The following is a 20,050-nucleotide window of genomic DNA, read 5'->3' as shown; positions in this document are numbered from 1 at the left end:
GTGCTGTACACTTTGAACTTTGACTGTTATACATACAGTAAATAACCAAATGATCGAACGATTCATAAAATAATAAAATGAAAATATGTTGTTGTTTTTTTTTATAATGACGTAACAGAAAAGTATTACATATACATTGTCTGAAGCGTTTTATTAAGTCCGTTATTTAAACTCCCCCCCCCCCCCCCCAGTAAATACACTTTGAACTTTGACTATTATACATACAGTAAATAACCAAATGATCGAACGATTCATAAAATAATAAAATGAAAATATGTTTTTTTTAATAATGACGTAACAGAAAAGTATTACATATACATTGTCTGAAGCGTTTTATTAAGTCCGTTATTTAAACTCCCCCCCCAGTAAATTGGATGATCAATTCAATATTGTCGTTACAAGTCAGACAGCAACACTTGAACCGCCATTCTGATTATCGAAACCATGAACAAATCTGCGCGCAAATCGGACGTGTTCGCCAAAGCGAGAGGAGCAAAGAGCCGACGCGGGGACTACATCAGGGGGATCCCGCCATCGGTTCCTTTTCCAAGTGCGCCTGGCAAAAAGCGAGAGGCAGCAGCTCCCCGAGGCTGGTTTCTTTGTAGGATCCGTCCGGCCGGGTCAAGTAGACGGCCCACTCCGATCCAAACTGTGGAGAGAGAGAGGGAAAGAGAGAGAGAGAGCCGTTCGCCGCGGTGAGAACGCAGGCCGCAGGTCAAGTCACGCCTAAAGGGGCCCCCGAGGCCCGCTTCACACCGAGTCCGACGAACGACAAACGTCAAGGCGGAAGTCCCTCCAAATTTCACTTCACTGATACCAAAAGTTTCCTCTGTGATTTATATATATATTTTTTTCTCATCAGGATCAGGCTGAAAATGTAATAAATAACTCACATAGATATATAATAATGACGTTATTAACATTGATACTGGATGTCACCATATTCACTATCAATATATCTCTTTTATATAAGTTTGACTTTTTTTTTTTTTATCTCTTTCGCACTTTCAAACTCTCCCACGCGGCTCATCCGACGGCCACAAGAGGGGAGGATCGAGCCGCTGGAGGCGTTTTCCGGATTCAGTGTGAAGCGCATCTGATGCCTCGGTGGCCCGGCCGGGAATGGAGTGCAAAAACCAAATTCGTTTCGAAGCCACCGCGATTGAACAGATTGAACGGGCGGCGCGAGTCAACGGAGAGGCTGTTAAATAGGTAACGCAGACAGCCCCATCAATTCTGATTCTAAATCCAATTTAGCAATTTCAGAAACAATGTTCACTCAAAATATTACCCTAAACAGTACAAAAGAAGTCGTCTTCAGACGGTTTGGCAGAAACCTCGTTAAGCAAATTGTCATTGAGTTCCAAATCATTCTGTGGGTCATGGTGTGGGTCTCACCTCCATCAGAACCTGCCGGCACGCTCCGCACGGCCCCACAAACCGGTCCTTGATGTCACTTCAGGGGGGAGAAATAAAGAAAGAGAGAAAGAAAATCGGGAACAGGACATTAGACCTTGCTTTTATTTGCTTCTCCTCTGATGGCCACGCTGAGGTACTGTACTGCGACGCATGCACGTATGTACGTGTCCGTCGTTGCAACTGTCCCCTTCGCTGACCTCTCCGCAGCCACAACCTCTCGTGATCGTCTCACCAGGTCACGGCGATGGCGGTGAAGCGCCTGTGTCCCTCGGCCACGGCCCTCTGGACGGCCGTCCGCTCGGCACATAGCGTCAGGCCGTAGGAGGCGTTCTCCACGTTGCAACCTGCCACGCAAAGCGCCCCGTTAACAGAGGCCGCATCCTTGTGCCTGATGTCTTGAATTCAGAGAGGAATTCAGAGAGGATGGTGCGCAGGTTACCTGTGACCACGCTGCCATCCGCTGTGAGCAGTGCTGCCCCGACTGGAAACCGGCTGTAGGGGCAGTAAGCCATGTCCCGTGCCTGCAAGCACTTGGCAATGAGCTCTTTAACTTTAGTCTGGTCTGTGAAGCAGAGAATGTGCTATAATCTGCTATAAGACAGACCGTCAGACGGACAGACGGACAGACGGACACTTTTTTCATCCACGGGGGGAAATTTCAGTGTCACAGCAGCTCACATAAAAAATAGACAATAATAATAAAGCAATGGAATTAATATGTAAAAAAAAAAACCAAAATGGCAGTTACTGTATATGGAAAAATGTCAGAATGTAAGAATAAATTGGTAATGTGCAATTAATATAGATAAGAAATAAATATAGGCCTAAGCCTAGAAAATTGACAAAACAAACAACTGAAAAATAAACCTCAAGGGTCAACAGTACACATAATGTTGGTAATGAACCTCTAAAATGAACAGTAAACATACATGTATCAACGAGTAGCTAGATAGAAGAAAGATGGAACTTGCCTGCCATTTTGGGTGAATGAACCTCTGTTTTGATCGTCTTGTCAGGTGATCAATATGTGAGTGCCAGGTTGCCACTTTTGTTCTTATTCCTCCTTCTCTGCAGCGGTCTGGCCTTGTGCCCCTCTGGCGGGTCAATAGAAACTGAAAGAGCCGTGGACCGGCCCTGGCTTCAATCTTTGCAATCTTTACGCAACAGCCTTGGTTAGTGAAGGCCACTTATTGATTTATTTTGAATTTTTTGTTCCAGGTTGCAAACTCTTTTGATCCTGCAGCATGCCGAATAGAATTCCACTCACATCTACAGCGACACCCAAAGATATTTATTTATAGATTACAAAACATTTGAAGTTACTGTAGCCTTTAAAACAACATGTTAGAATAGGCTGCAATACAAATACAGAATTCAAAGAATAATAACGTCAAAAGTAGTTGTGGTGTTCGTTATAAAAACGCTGCCATAAACACACCAAATGTGAAATATTATGAAAAAAATTCTTAGCGGTTCTTGTTCCACAAAAACGAAAACAGCAAAGACCCCACTTTATTTGTTCCGGATTTTTTGTTATTTATTTTGTTTGTAGGAATATTGAAATGTTCTCAATTTTGATATCGCTTATTAGATGGTGGGTGATGAAATGGCTCCCTAAAGCAGGGGTTCCCAACCTCAGGTGCTAGACCCCCACAGGACGTCGCCAGAGATCACAGAGGGGGTCATGGGGCCTTTACTCAGTAGTCAAATATTGGCTCAAAAATCCACGTGATCGTTATACACAATCCATGACTATATTTTATAATGTATTTATTCTTCGCCCTAAAATTCTCACTCTCCCTTCAATGAAAATACAACCGATTCAGATAGATGCGACCGGACCTTTTAAGTAGGGGGATCTCAAATTTCGGACGTCTACCCTTAGAACCATTTTTGGGTCCAATATTCACCTTTGCAGCTGAGAGATCATAAGAAAAGCATCACACGCCGACATCGCTGAAGCCGTTTTGTACAGAAACCACAGTTCAACGAACTGAGAGAAGTCGCGTCCCCGTGACCCGAAGCACAGTTTAGACTCAAGGGAATATCGGCCTCTTAGGGTCTCTTTCACCCGTCCCTCAAACGGCGCGTGCAAAGTCCCCGTGTCCTGGTCGGGGTCTCTCCACCAGCACGCAGCACAGCAGTCCTCTGCAGAAGCTTGCCAGGCCAGCGCCAAAGGCCAGGGTTTCCGTCACAGCCGTCCATAAAGCAAACGTGTATAAGGTCTTATTGCAGTAAAGTCCATCAGCAGCCGCGGGGTCGTAGTTGGGCTGATAGGCCGAGAAGACCCATATGTCCCCTTCAGGAAAGCAGAGAGGGGGAATATTCTGTTCTGTTACAAAACACTGTAAATCGACTTATTTAAAACAAATAAATAATCATCTGTTAAATACAGAGATTGTGAAAATATTATTATTATTATTACTATTATTAATATTTATCTCTTTTGTGTTTTTATTTGTTATTATTGTTGTTAATATTCATTTTATTTTCAGTGCAAGGAGAAAACAAAGACTTTTAATGTCCTTGATTTGATGCTGTTGTTCCCAACACTTTCAGCAGATAGTTCACAATAGTTGACTATGTGACCATTTGGTTCAAGAATAAACTGTGAAATATGTTTTTCCACCACATGGCAGGGTCCTCACCAGCGATAACCCAGATGATCAGCGACAGGGCCCCTAAGCACTGCAGGGTGGCTTGCAGACAGCCGGACCGCGGGCGCGGCTCACCCTCGCCTCTCCTCCTCTCGCAGGGGAAAGTCACCCCCGTGGCCAGAAGCAACGCGCTCAGCGCCAGGCCCAGCAGGTAGCTGGGGATGTTGGGCTGCTGCGGACACTCGTCCCGATACAGGACACCTGGGATGGAGAGAGGATGCAGTTTCCTTTGTGATATGGCTGAAAAGAAGGGGTTCTTGGAGGAGATGTCATTTAGGAAGATCATGATACCAACCGAATAGTATTCTCGCCAGAGTCAGAGCACCCTTCGCTATTGTGGCTGAAACTAAAATCGTACAATTAAAAAAAAAAACAACATTTAACAGCAAGCGAGATGGAATCCATTCAACCATTCTTTATTAAATTTGACATTTTTTCCACTTTATTTCCATTTTCAATTTATGTAACCCTATTTCACTCAATGCCAGGCCTCCTTTTTTTTCCGCCTTTTTTGTTTCTCCAATATCTGCTTTATTGACCACACACAAGTCTACGTTGTATGTTTTCACCTGTAAGTCTTGGGGGCTCGCAGTGTGCGGGATCCAGTTTGAAGTTCCACGCCACGCCCAGTATGACGGACACTGGATGACCTGAAAGCCGCGTCGAAAAGCGGATTAACACCTTTGTTCGTGTTTTTATTTTGTTTCTGTTTGACATGGGATTACAGAGCTGCGTCGTCGATGGCTCTGTAACATACAAAGGCACTTTCTATGGACAAAGTACTGTCAAAAAAAAGTGACCGTTTACAGTTGTGAAATGTTATGGCACACTACTGTTTCTAAAGCTGGCTTCACACCGAATCCGACAAACGTCAAGAACAAAGCGGAAGTCCATTAACTCCTGTGGTGAGCGGGATTCCACACGCCGCAAGGGGAATCCATCTTCCCTGACATATTTTGGGACATGGATCTCAGACAAACGGCCAGCAGGGGGAGGATCTGACTGTCGGATGCGATTACAGATTGGGTGTGAAGTCAAAGGACATCCCAGTCCTAAACACTTCATCCGACAGCAGTTTTACAAGATTATTCATCGACTTTAAGATGTAGCCCTCTTCCCGATCTCCCTTCTGATGTGCTCTCCTTTTTTAAACTGAAAGTGAAATTGAAAGCTTCATTATTACTGTCGTCACAAGACACTTTAAAAACACAATAGGCAATTTCATCTGAACGTGTTAGATCAAACGTTTAATCCCCAAATTACAATGATGAAATTATTGAAAATGCATGTAAAATATTAATGTAAATTAATATTTAAAAGAAAAATGTAAATACTACAAAAAACACCACAATCAATACAATTGTGTAATATGTTTAAAATGATTTAATTTTGACTTATGACTTAACGACTTCATTCAAGGTACATTGCTCATCATCTAAGAGCCAATAGAGTTAAATGCAAATAACTGAGTGCAAGGTTTGAGAGTCCAGTAGCATATACGCTCATAGCTTATTTTTCCATACCAAATATGTTTTTATTTAATCATAAATGTACACTCGCCTGCCATTTCTGTCAAAAAATGTCTCCTCTGTCTGGACCCTTCTCCTGTTGGACTTCACTGAGGTTTACGGACAATATTGCACTGACTTAAGAAACAAACTTAAAAACAAACAGATTCCATAAAACAGGACAAGCCGGTTGCAGCATTAGACCTCGAAAGGAATAAATAAAAGCCTTGATACAAATTGAAAGCAAAAGCAATTTTCAAGGGGATTTTCCTCAGGGGATTTTTTAATATACCTTTTAACTATTTATTTTTTTTATAATTCATCTTTAAGGAATACTTTTTTACATTTAATTTTAATTTTTTTAATTTCTTAATATTCTGGAATTCTATAAGAGTTCATCCTCAAAAGGATATCTGTAATAAAAAAAAAAATTCAGTCGACAGAGCACATTGGTAATAACTAATCGGGGCAGAGGGAATTAGTGTGATTTTTAGTGGAACGTTTTGTACAATTTCTTTACTTTACGCCGTAGCTCAACCAGTGACAGGGACTCCCACTACTCGCAGAGGAACCCGATCCTTCGTGTCTGGGTCCGTTGTGTCTGAGGGGGATGACAGAGGTCTCATTATTCCCCTGTAAGCCTCAGGTTCATGAAAGCAACGGACTGAGTGATATCATCACGGTTTAGGTATCAAAGGGCAGTTTAGAATAAGGACCCTTCTCTACTGAGAAAACCATTTTGTGAGGATTAAATTAGCCCGTCTTTGGAGTTGATCAAGGATTCGTTCTAGGTTTCTATATGATAGGGTTGGGTATTGAAAATTGGTATTGTTCCATAGATAAAAGGATCAGGCGTGAGATTACACTTGGCCGTGTACGCCGTGACTTTGGCCTTTGTTCGCACTCTCCCTCCCATTTCACCTGTGACGGGTCGTGTTTGCCTTTCGTCGTGTGGCCCTCCATTGTGGGAGCGACGACAGTAGCACAGGGCATAGTGCTGTCAGTGCCGAGCCGTCATCCTCAACCGCGGTACCCCTTCGGGACTCAGGGCTTTTCCCAAGCTGATTTTTGGGGGCTGTACCCCCTTTTTCTTTTATTTTTTTCCCTCGAGGGAGTGTACTTGCTTGGGCTGAGTAAGACTTAGCGGGAAGAAGCGAAAGCGAGAGATACGGGCAGAGAGGAGAAAGAAAAAATAAATAAACCAAAGGCTGATTTAGACTTTGAGAAAAGTTTGAGCCATGTGCTGCATGGGGAAGTGCGCCCGCCTGGTGGGCCTGATCCTGCTGCCCTCGGCCTTCCTCAGCATGGTCGCCAACCTGCTGCTCTTCTTCCCCAACGGAGAGAAACTGAACAATGACCAGATCTCGCTGCAGGTCTGGCTCATGGGGGGACTGATCGGAGGAGGCCTCTTCGTGAGTAAAAAACACCTCCGCCGCACCGCCGCCGCCACACCTCGGCTTTCACAAGGTTTGAATCGACAGCGGGATGACAGGCTATATTGGATGAGCCTCAAAAAGTTCGTAGGCTTTTGTGATACCCCTACAAAACACAGCAGTGGGTTTTTTTAGCATACCTATGGTATCCCATAAATGAAATGGATTCTTATTTTATGAACCTTTTTTTTATTTATTGTGGAGAGAGACAACAAATGGGGGTTAGAGACATGCAGCTAATGACTGCAGGCCTGATTTGAACCCTGGTCACTGCAGGTGTTTTGCCTATCTAGTGCGCGTGCTTATGTTGAACCACCGAGAGATGGATTCTTGTATGAAAATATTTGACCGCAAAATGGTTCAAATTGGTCGCTATTCGAATACACACCATAAACGAAATAGATGAAAAACAAAGGAAATCCGCACGGGACTTCTTGCACATAGACTCATGTAGATTCACATCAGGGTGTCAGAGAGCGCTCAAGCTTTCCAGACATGTTGCCAGGATGTATCCCCACATACCAAATAAAAGAGGTGTTAATAGCTTGATGTATGTTGGACATACAGATTCATAAACAGACTTAAAGTATGCAAGGCAAAGATAGTAAAAAAAATAGAAACAAAAAAAAACCTCGTATACTCTTTAACATCTAGGTGTGGTTGTGTAATTATGTATGTCTGAGGTGTCCAAATCGGGACAGACAAAAATACAACATACTTAGAGGCTCTGTTGCTGAAATCATTTATTAATACATAATGTGATATAATGCCATCATGAACGCTGTAATACTCACTTAATATATTCAACTTAGAATAAAATATGAATTAATTAAGACAATAAAAGTCCACTGTGTGCATACAAAGGGTTAAGTCTTTAGTTTATGGTTGATATTGATCCAATGATAGGGTTTCGTTTCCTCATTCCATTCCCTATATTGATCCATGTCGAAACGTTGGGTTGATTATTTGAGAAATGTAGGATATGAAATGGGTTGGTGTTGTACAATAACGTGCTAGCATGGGTGACAATAGATACTGTGTTTTACAGTCCCGTTATCATGATAGATTGACGGCTGACCCCCAGGACTATAAATAAAACTATAAATAACAGCATCTGCTTTAGGGCCATAGAGAACTCTATAACCAGTTCATCATCTGTTATAATAATCGAGGCAGGGGCAGTCCCTTTTACGACGCTCCATTCCTCCCTGGGTGTCATTACCCTGGAGTCAGGGACTCAAACTGAGATCCAAATTAACAAATATTGGCTCACGAGATAAGGGCAGAGATGCAAACACGCCCAAATAACGACGTGTATAGGGTGTAAGTACACACGAGGCTCGACACCCCCACAAACACATTCACATCAGAAAACAAAAAAGAATGAAGACTGATTTACAGTTGGTTTGTTGAACTTGTTCAATAATAGAGATTGAAATATAACAGCTTTTGTCATATTAATGTCAGTAAGTGTGTGAACAACAGGAGATTGTACAAAGCAGTTGATCAAAACACAAGGTAACTAGCAACACTCTTAATGAAAATTGATGCAAAAATAGTCCGATGAAATTCCACTGTCGCAACTTTCCAGATGCTGTGCCCGAGCTGCTCCGCTATCAGAGCAGGGGGCAAGGGTTGCTGCGGAACTGGTTGCTGTGGCAACCGTTGCCGGGTGAGTGAAGTCATTTGAATGATTTACATTTTAGAGATTATCAAGGTGGGATCAGTACTACCAGTATGAGTCATGCTGATTATGGGCAATAAACTGTGAGTGTACAGGTAATAATGTCACACAGGATGAATAACAATCATTCAGGCCATAGACTTAACAACTCTGGAGTTGCAGCACCTGACGTTATGGTGCATTCAAAAACCTCCGATTTTTCAGGAACGCACCCTGTCTCTGACAGACATAACTAGTGCATGGCTGAACTGCGATAAAACACATGGAGGGTAAATGGCTTGGATTGTTTTCTTGATATTAAACAGCATTTTAAACCTCTCGTTAAGATTTCTGAAAAAGTTATTTTGTTTGTGAAAAGAGGGAAAAGGTGATTTCAGTTTTGTCTACACACAGGCCAAGATTTCATTTTAAAATCAGATCTGGTCAGAAATTAACCTCAATAAATATGTCGTATTGATTGGCGCCGTGCTATTTTTCTTCCATCACCTGAACAGATGCTGAACTCTGTGTTCTGCTCCGCCTTTGGCCTGGTGGGAGCCATCTACAGCACCAGCGTGTCCTCTGCCGCTCTGGCCATCGGGCCAAAGTGTCAGGTGGCCAGTATGGAGTGGAAATACCCCTTTGATAAACCTGACAAGTGAGTGCCTGCCCACTGATGCCAAATCACAATATATGGCCTTAAGTATCAAGAATCAAGAATCAAGAGGTTTATTTGTCACATACATATACATGCGTTCATACACATATGCAGTCAGTGGTATTCAAACTTTTTTTGCTGAGCTAAAATTGCCAAATAGATTTTTTTCCCCCCTATATTGTAATACAGACAATATTTGTTGAACATTAATAATAATTTGGAAATGTAACTTCTGTGGAAGCTGCACGTACATGAAGTTTCTTCAAAAAACAACCTATTATAGTCTTTTTTTGCATTTAAAACAAAATGTGTCATTGTTATAACTCAACCTATTGTTTGTGTAAATAGATCTCTAGTCACAGTGACGGAAATTGATGTTTGGTCTCGTGTGGGGCAACAATAATATATTTAGGGAAGTTTGCAAAGCAAAGGGAAGTTATGTAATTCCAGTGGTGGCACCTTTCTGTGGACTTAAATTCCGATAGGGTACAGTTCCATGAAATCCGAAAAGCGTTGTTCTGTGACTAATTACAATTTAAGGGGTTCGAGTTTTTCCGACACGTTCCTAGTACATGAACACATCATTCGTTCTCACAGTCGGGGTGGACTTGACTCGACGTGGTCACGAGTTTCTGTGTATTAATAATTTTGTGTCCAAGTTTTTCAACGGTTTACTATTCCATGAAACCTTTTTGCATGATAATTTTCAATTTTCAGGATACAATTTTTCCAATTTGTTCCGAGAATTTGAACTCATCATGCACTCGCCGATTTTGTATCTTACCACTTCCGCAAATCCGGCAGAGTAAGAAGGACCACAGTGCTGCATCTAACATGGGATTATATCAGAATACAATGTCTTCGTTTACAAAAAGATCAATGTGATAAAATATCAATCGAACATTCACCATCCACCAGGTAAGACAGTAGATAAACACACACAGACAGCACACGGCTAGTTGGTAACCTCTAACCAACACAGACCGATGGACTCTACACCACGCACAACTCAAATGAACATTCAGAGCCACAACCTGCACGTTTATAGCAAATTGGATGATGATGTCACAAAGCGTTAGTGTTGTGAGGGTTAGGGTTAGGGTTAGGGTTAGGGTTAGGGTTAGGTCATCATAGGCCATTGAACATTGGCGTGTGGGTGAAGCATGAAGCACGAAATTTCAGTCAAACTTTGTCGGTTTTTCACTATTTTCTGCTCCATATGTGGATCGATTCGTATGAACTTGAACCACGACATGTCTGTGACGTCTCGGTTCTAACGACACCTCAACCATGTCCGTAGCTAATAATAATAATAATAATAATAATAATAATAATGAAAACAATGAAAACAAAAATGGAAATAAAACCATTTTATTTCAAAACCTCAAATGAACATTTCCTGCAATTTAACATGTGAAATTATAAATATATATAATTATACCTAAACTTAACCATCTATAACCTAATACCTAAACTTTACCATCTATAACATTATACCTAAACTTAACCATCTATAACATGATACCTAAACTTAACCATCTAACATTATACCTAAACTTAACCATCTATAACATTATACCTAAACTTAACCATCTATAACATTATACCTAAACTTAACCATCTATAACATTATACCTAAACTTAACCATCTATAACATTATACCTAAACTTAACCATCTAACATTATACCTAAACTTAACCATCTATAACATTATACCTAAACTTAACCATCTAACATTATACCTAAACTTAACCATCTATAACATTATACCTAAACTTAACCATCTATAACATTATACCTAAACTTAACCATCTATAACATTATACCTAAACTTAACCATCTATAACATTATACCTAAACTTAACCATCTATAACATTATACCTAAACTTAACCATCTCTAACATTATACCTAAACTTAACCATCTATAACATTATACCTAAACTTAACCATCTATAACATTATACCTAAACTTAACCATCTCTAACATTATACCTAAACTTAACCATCTATAACATTATACCTAAACTTAACCATCTCTAACATTATACCTAAACTTAACCATCTATAACATTATACCTAAACTTAACCATCTATAACATTATACCTAAACTTAACCATCTAACATTATACCTAAACTTAACCATCTAACATTATACCTAAACTTAACCATCTAACATTATACCTAAACTTAACCATCTAACATTATACCTAAACTTAACCATCTATAACATTATACCTAAACTTAACCATCTATAACATTATACCTAAACTTAACCATCTATAACATTATACCTAAACTTAACCATCTATAACATTATACCTAAACTTAACCATCTATAACATTATACCTAAACTTAACCATCTATAACATTATACCTAAACTTAACCATCTATAACATTATACCTAAACTTAACCATCTATAACATTATACCTAAACTTAACCATCTATAACATTATACCTAAACTTAACCATCTAACATTATACCTAAACTTAACCATCTATAACATTATACCTAAACTTAACCATCTAACATTATACCTAAACTTAACCATCTCTAACATTATACCTAAACTTAACCATCTATAACATTATACCTAAACTTAACCATCTCTAACATTATACCTAAACTTAACCATATATAACATTATACCTAAACTTAACCATCTATAACATTATACCTAAACTTAACCATCTAACATTATACCTAAACTTAACCATCTAACATTATACCTAAACTTAACCATCTAACATTATACCTAAACTTAACCATCTATAACATTATACCTAAACTTAACCATCTATAACATTATACCTAAACTTAACCATCTATAACATTATACCTAAACTTAACCATCTATAACATTATACCTAAACTTAACCATCTAACATTATACCTAAACTTAACCATCTATAACATTATACCTAAACTTAACCATCTAACATTATACCTAAACTTAACCATCTATAACATTATACCTAAACTTAACCATCTATAACATTATACCTAAACTTAACCATCTATAACATTATACCTAAACTTAACCATCTATAACATTATACCTAAACTTAACCATCTATAACATTATACCTTAACTTAACCATCTAACATTATACCTAAACTTAACCATCTATAACATTATACCTAAACTTAACCATCTCTAACATTATACCTAAACTTAACCATCTATAACATTATACCTAAACTTAACCATCTCTAACATTATACCTAAACTTAACCATCTATAACATTATACCTAAACTTAACCATCTCTAACATTATACCTAAACTTAACCATCTATAACATTATACCTAAACTTAACCATCTATAACATTATACCTAAACTTAACCATCTAACATTATACCTAAACTTAACCATCTATAACATTATACCTAAACTTAACCATCTATAACATTATACCTAAACTTAACCATCTATAACATTATACCTAAACTTAAACATCTAACATTATACCTAAACTTAACCATCCCTAACATTATACCTAAACTTAACCATCTATAACATTATACCTAAACTTAACCATCTAACATTATACCTAAACTTGACCATCTAACATTATACCTAAACTTAACCATCTATAACATTATACCTAAACTTAACCATCTATAACATTATACCTAAACTTAACCATCTATAACATTATACCTAAACTTAACCATCTCTAACATTATACCTAAACTTAACCATCTATAACATTATACCTAAACTTAACCATCTATAACATTATACCTAAACTTAACCATCTAACATTATACCTAAACTTAACCATCTAACATTATACCTAAACTTAACCATCTATAACATTATACCTAAACTTAACCATCTAACATTATACCTAAACTTAACCATCTATAACATTATACCTAAACTTAACCATCTATAACATTATACCTAAACTTAACCATCTATAACATTATACCTAAACTTAACCATCTAACATTATACCTAAACTTAACCATCTATAACATTATACCTAAACTTAACCATCTATAACATTATACCTAAACTTAACCATCTAACATTATACCTAAACTTAACCATCTAACATTATACCTAAACTTAACCATCTATAACATTATACCTAAACTTAACCATCTAACATTATACCTAAACTTAACCATCTATAACATTATACCTAAACTTAACCATCTATAACATTATACCTAAACTTAACCATCTATAACATTATACCTAAACTTAACCATCTAACATTATACCTAAACTTAACCATCTATAACATTATACCTAAACTTAACCATCTATAACATTATACCTAAACTTAACCATCTAACATTATACCTAAACTTAACCATCTATAACATTATACCGAAACTTAACCATCTATAACATTATACCTAAACTTAACCATCTATAACATTATACCTAAACTTAACCATCTCTAACATTATACCTAAACTTAACCATCTATAACATTATACCTAAACTTAACCATCTATAACATTATACCTAAACTTAACCATCTAACATTATACCTAAACTTAACCATCTAACATTATACCTAAACTTAACCATCTATAACATTATACCTAAACTTAACCATCTAACATTATACCTAAACTTAACCATCTATAACATTATACCTAAACTTAACCATCTATAACATTATACCTAAACTTAACCATCTATAACATTATACCTAAACTTAACCATCTAACATTATACCTAAACTTAACCATCTATAACATTATACCTAAACTTAACCATCTATAACATTATACCTAAACTTAACCATCTAACATTATACCTAAACTTAACCATCTAACATTATACCTAAACTTAACCATCTATAACATTATACCTAAACTTAACCATCTATAACATTATACCTAAACTTAACCATCTAACATTATACCTAAACTTAACCATCTATAACATTATACCTAAACTTAACCATCTATAACATTATACCTAAACTTAACCATCTATAACATTATACCTAAACTTAAACATCTAACATTATACCTAAACTTAACCATCCCTAACATTATACCTAAACTTAACCATCTATAACATTATACCTAAACTTAACCATCTAACATTATACCTAAACTTGACCATCTAACATTATACCTAAACTTAACCATCTATAACATTATACCTAAACTTAACCATCTATAACACTATACCTAAACTTAACCATCTATAACATTATACCTAAACTTAACCATCTCTAACATTATACCTAAACTTAACCATCTATAACATTATACCTAAACTTAACCATCTATAACATTATACCTAAACTTAACCATCTAACATTATACCTAAACTTAACCATCTAACATTATACCTAAACTTAACCATCTATAACATTATACCTAAACTTAACCATCTAACATTATACCTAAACTTAACCATCTATAACATTATACCTAAACTTAACCATCTATAACATTATACCTAAACTTAACCATCTATAACATTATACCTAAACTTAACCATCTAACATTATACCTAAACTTAACCATCTATAACATTATACCTAAACTTAACCATCTATAACATTATACCTAAACTTAACCATCTAACATTATACCTAAACTTAACCATCTAACATTATACCTAAACTTAACCATCTATAACATTATACCTAAACTTAACCATCTAACATTATACCTAAACTTAACCATCTATAACATTATACCTAAACTTAACCATCTATAACATTATACCTAAACTTAACCATCTATAACATTATACCTAAACTTAACCATCTAACATTATACCTAAACTTAACCATCTATAACATTATACCTAAACTTAACCATCTATAACATTATACCTAAACTTAACCATCTAACATTATACCTAAACTTAACCATCTATAACATTATACCGAAACTTAACCATCTATAACATTATACCTAAACTTAACCATCTATAACATTATACCTAAACTTAACCATCTCTAACATTATACCTAAACTTAACCATCTATAACATTATACCTAAACTTAACCATCTATAACATTATACCTAAACTTAACCATCTAACATTATACCTAAACTTAACCATCTAACATTATACCTAAACTTAACCATCTATAACATTATACCTAAACTTAACCATCTAACATTATACCTAAACTTAACCATCTATAACATTATACCTAAACTTAACCATCTATAACATTATACCTAAACTTAACCATCTATAACATTATACCTAAACTTAACCATCTAACATTATACCTAAACTTAACCATCTATAACATTATACCTAAACTTAACCATCTATAACATTATACCTAAACTTAACCATCTAACATTATACCTAAACTTAACCATCTAACATTATACCTAAACTTAACCATCTATAACATTATACCTAAACTTAACCATCTAACATTATACCTAAACTTAACCATCTATAACATTATACCTAAACTTAACCATCTATAACATTATACCTAAACTTAACCATCTATAACATTATACCTAAACTTAACCATCTAACATTATACCTAAACTTAACCATCTATAACATTATACCTAAACTTAACCATCTATAACATTATACCTAAACTTAACCATCTATAACATTATACCTAAACTTAACCATCTATAACATTATACCTAAACTTAACCATCTATAACATTATACCTAAACTTAACCATCTATAACATTATACCTAAACTTTAAGTCGTTAGACGTTGCAGGAACATACTACTGTTGTCAGCTTGAGCTGTCTTTCAATCTCTTTTCATGAGCTATTTGAGGCAATTTTGATATTGTCCACTAGGTGGCAGAAAATCCCAGGATTCATTTACTTTGTGGCTGACAATACCTTTATTGACAAGACCATTATTTTCTTCTTCTTCTTCTTCTTTTTGTTCTTGTTCTTGTTCTTGTTCTTGTTCTGGTTCTTGTTCTTGTTCTTGTTCTTCTTCTTCTTCTTCTTCTTCTTCTTCTTCTTCTTCTTCTTCTTCTTCTTTTTGTTCTTGTTCTTGTTCTTGTTCTTGTTCTGGTTCTTGTTCTTGTTCTTGTTCTTGTTCTTCTTGTTCTTGTTCTTCTTCTTCTTCTTCTTCTTCTTCTTCTTCTTCTGCTTTTACTATTATTATTATAATTATTATGACACAACAAATAGTGATTTGATAAATTTTGGGCTTAGAAAGGAAAGTTAGGAAATAGGGTTTCAGAAGGCCTTGCCCAAATCCACTACAGCAGGCTCCAGCATGACCAGACATATTGGGTAGTCAGTTCGCTCAGCGTGAATTCAAATGTTTACCGTACATGCTTGGTAACCGATGTTTAACACAACCATGGTAAAGAGATCTCATGTTTATAAGGGTGTCAAGTTCTCGTGGGTCGTTTCATTGTACAATAATTCTCTTTTCTTTCTCTTCCATTTCCCCTTTTGGACTGATGGTTTCAGTTTGTTGCCTTTATTGTTTTCACCTCAAGAGACAGATCCTGAAGAGCACTCCAATACAGTGGCATACATTATAAATTCATAAATGTAACCATTTCAACACTGAAAAAAAATATACGTTTTAAAATTTGAAAACGTTTTTTATTTAAGTAAAAAAATAAAAAATTAAAAAATTAAAAAATATATATATACTTTTTTTTAGTTAAAAAAAAAAAAGTAAAACGACAATAAACAAATACAGCAAAAGTTAAAAAAATGTAAAAAGTTTTTCAAAAGTTTCAGAAATTTAAAACTCATGACAATTTCTATGAATTATGTTTGAATATTGTGCTATAAAGGATAAATATAATAAATACCTAAATATAATTATTTCAAGGCTGAATACTGCAGTGGATATTAAATAGAAGAACTTCAAATTATTGTTGTTGACTACGAAATGAGGTTACCTGCTTAAAATCTTAGATTCATTTTCAAAGGTTTTAAGAATTACATACTTTTTTTGTTGAACTTATAAAAATTCGAAAAGTAAAAAAAAAAGTAAAAACATTTGAAACAGTTTAAAAAATGTGAACAGTTTTGTAGAAAATTAAAGTTTCATCAATTTAGTTCATTTATTTTTTTCAATGAAGCGCATTACAATTTCAGTTCGCAATAGAAATAAAAGCCCCACCTGCATGTGCGTGCATGCGTGCGTTCAGTGCCTTTCTACTCGGTTTGCCTGGGGTGTGTTAACCTCCCCCTCCACCCTCCTGACTCTCTCCCTCTTCCCCAGCGCCAACGGCAGCTACCTGGGCGACCGGAACCAGTGGGACCTGTGCAAGTTCCCCGAGCATGCGGTGATGTGGCACGTGGTTCTGTTCGCCATCCTCCTGTGCCTGGCTCTGCTGCAGACGGCACTGTGCGGCCTCCAGGTGGTCAACGGCTGCATGGGCTGCCTCTGCGGGGACTGCCGCGAGAGCAAGGATGTAGGTGAAACCACCCCGCTGTGGTGCTAAGCCACAGGAAGCCCACACATTGGGCTCTGTGGGGCAGGGCAGGGTGGGGTGGGCAGTAAATGTGCTTCCGTTTTCATTCTGTTCGACTCTTCTGAAATCATGGCTTTGCTGTTTTTATTCTCTTTTAAATAATTGTATCTATTCAGTTGTATATCAAAATGTACAATCTGCATATATCTAACTTTGCAATCTGTGTGTTTGTGGCGTGTGCATCCTGTGTGTGTGTCTCTACACCCATTTGTTTGTTTTTTCTTGATTATTTGCCCTTGCTGTGTTCTCCATTCGATTGTGTACTTTGGAAATAATGTCCAAACACGGGTCAGGGGGCAATTGGCCAGTGCCGACTCTTTGTACGTGCGTGAGCGTACTTGGCAAACAACCGATTCTGATCAGCACCATTGTTCCACACCGCAAAACCGGACACAAATCAAATTCAAATAAAATGAAAAGAAACAGTGGTGTCCACCAGGGGTGAAATATGGCACGAGGGCAAAAATGAAGTATGGAGGTGTCCCATTAGAGCACAGACTTACCCTTATAAATAATCATAAAAAAGGGGGCATTAAAATGTATGGTGTCATCAAGGTGTAGTATCTGGAATTGCTCTGTAGAGAATTTATGGGTGGAAAGAAGTCGATAATAATTCAAGGGAAACGTCAGATCAAGGGAATTGAAACACACAGTATCGGCCTCACTTCGGTCCAAAGAAAACCTGGGCAAATGCCTCGGAGCCATTTTACGCCTTGCCATTCCTTTTCTTTTAGTTGGTGACGTTGAAAGAAATCAATATTAACTGAGTTTTCAGACACAGTATTTGTCAAAAAGGGGCATTTTCCCTTCAAATTTCAGCCATTTTTTTCCAACCCATAACTGTTTTGAAACGCACCACTCTGCTGCAGCTTCTCGCCGTGCTTCAAGGCAGTCCAACGGGGCAAACGTTTGAGCCTTTAAAAAAGAAAAAAGTTGAACCTCACAGGAACCTCACAGTATTGTCATACAATCTAAACAGTTTGTTTTAATGGCGTTCTTTCAGGGTTTTATTACTTCTTGATCTCCCCCAAATCTGGCTCCAACGTGAGAGGCTAGTAACAGGTAGTCGCGTGCCTTCCTCCGGGCGACCTGCTGTCCCCAAACGTTGCTCTCTAGATGTTGCAAAAAAAAAAAAGAAGTCGTAAATAAACTGATGTGACTGTAACCTGAGACAGGCGTGGCTATAAAGGGAGTCTCCCGTTTTCGAAAAGGAGATTCAGCAGGTTTTTCAGGCTTAAAGATTTGCCCCATCGGACTGCATTGAGGCAGAGTGGTAAGTTTGGGAGTCGGTGCTGTGAAGCGGGGAGGCCTGGGTCGGAAAATAGCAAAAAATACCCTGCTTGAGAAAAAAATACATTTCAAGGCTTTCATTTGAAGTTCAGTCCTCTTTCCTTGATCAGTATCAGTGCAGTTACTGAAATACAGTCATACTAAACATTCCTTTGCAAATTTTCCATCAGTCACTACACACTACAATTAGAAGGAAACATGAAAAATCACTTGACTGAGCAGAAAACTCCACTGGGTAACTTAAAAACAGCACAGGTTGAAGATTAAGCCGGGATGTTGTTAATGTTGAAACATCCAATTAAAAAGACAGCCCATAATACTCGCGCAGACTCACACGCGCAAACATTCACAAATTCACCATGACGACATATCGACTTACGTTGACATCCCACGGAGTCGGTCTCACGAATAGGTCACGTGGTGACCACGCTGCTTTCTGTGCATCCGCAGGACGAGGGCGGGCTGTGATCGGCACCAACCGAGCCCCGACCGCCTCCGCGCACCGCCCTTCAGAAAACCTCCCACGTCAGCTCCAGGGAAGCCTTTCCATTTCGCCCATGATCCGTGTTCCGTTTGAATGCCTTCGGCACTTACACTTCTGTGATACAACTAAAGCTCTCAGAATAAGTTCTTAGAAATTGTATTTATTTTTTATCGTCTATTAATTATCGTGCCTGAATGAGCCATTCTTGTAAACATTGTTATGCAGTGATAGCCGGGTGACAGGGAAGTATTTGAGTGGCGGTGAAGTAGTGGTAAATAATATTAAATGATGTGGTAAATACAGTCAAATGATGTGACAGGATTTTCTTTTTTGTTTTGGATTATTATAGTCTTTACTCATAATACTTTTAAGCATACCAACGTCATTCCAGATGAATCCGATTATTTCGCTGATCTAATTGTCTTTGCTCAAAACTTATTTGTTTATCTGTATCACAATAAATAAATAAAAAATCCCTTTTTAAATTTTTTTT

General features: G+C 37.3%; 2 protein-coding genes across 2 annotated transcripts; one reads left to right on the top strand and one right to left on the bottom strand.

The window, feature by feature from the left end:
• Positions 1-517: 517 nt before the first annotated feature.
• Positions 518-2,397, bottom strand: LOC307247086 (cytidine deaminase; the record flags this gene model as incomplete). Its single annotated transcript, XM_080023151.1, has 5 exons — positions 518-649; positions 1,399-1,456; positions 1,652-1,763; positions 1,859-1,981; positions 2,391-2,397. The coding sequence occupies 5 exons, from the start codon at positions 2,395-2,397 to the stop codon at positions 518-520; spliced, it is 432 nt and encodes a 143-aa protein (XP_079879277.1).
• Positions 2,398-6,822: 4,425 nt separating this feature from the next.
• On the top strand, positions 6,823-19,541 carry tm4sf5 (transmembrane 4 L six family member 5; the record flags this gene model as incomplete). Its single annotated transcript, XM_080023150.1, has 5 exons — positions 6,823-6,996; positions 8,609-8,689; positions 9,196-9,338; positions 17,531-17,723; positions 19,524-19,541. 5 exons carry the CDS (start codon positions 6,823-6,825, stop codon positions 19,539-19,541), a joined length of 609 nt encoding a protein of 202 aa, XP_079879276.1.
• Positions 19,542-20,050: the final 509 nt, after the last annotated feature.

This window comes from Zeus faber, assembly GCF_960531495.2.
Source record: "Zeus faber genome assembly, chromosome: 22".
In the NCBI taxonomy this organism is placed as follows: Eukaryota; Metazoa; Chordata; class Actinopteri; order Zeiformes; family Zeidae; genus Zeus; species Zeus faber.
Note: the sequence above shows the minus strand (reverse complement) of the source record. Positions and strands in the feature narration are given on the sequence as shown.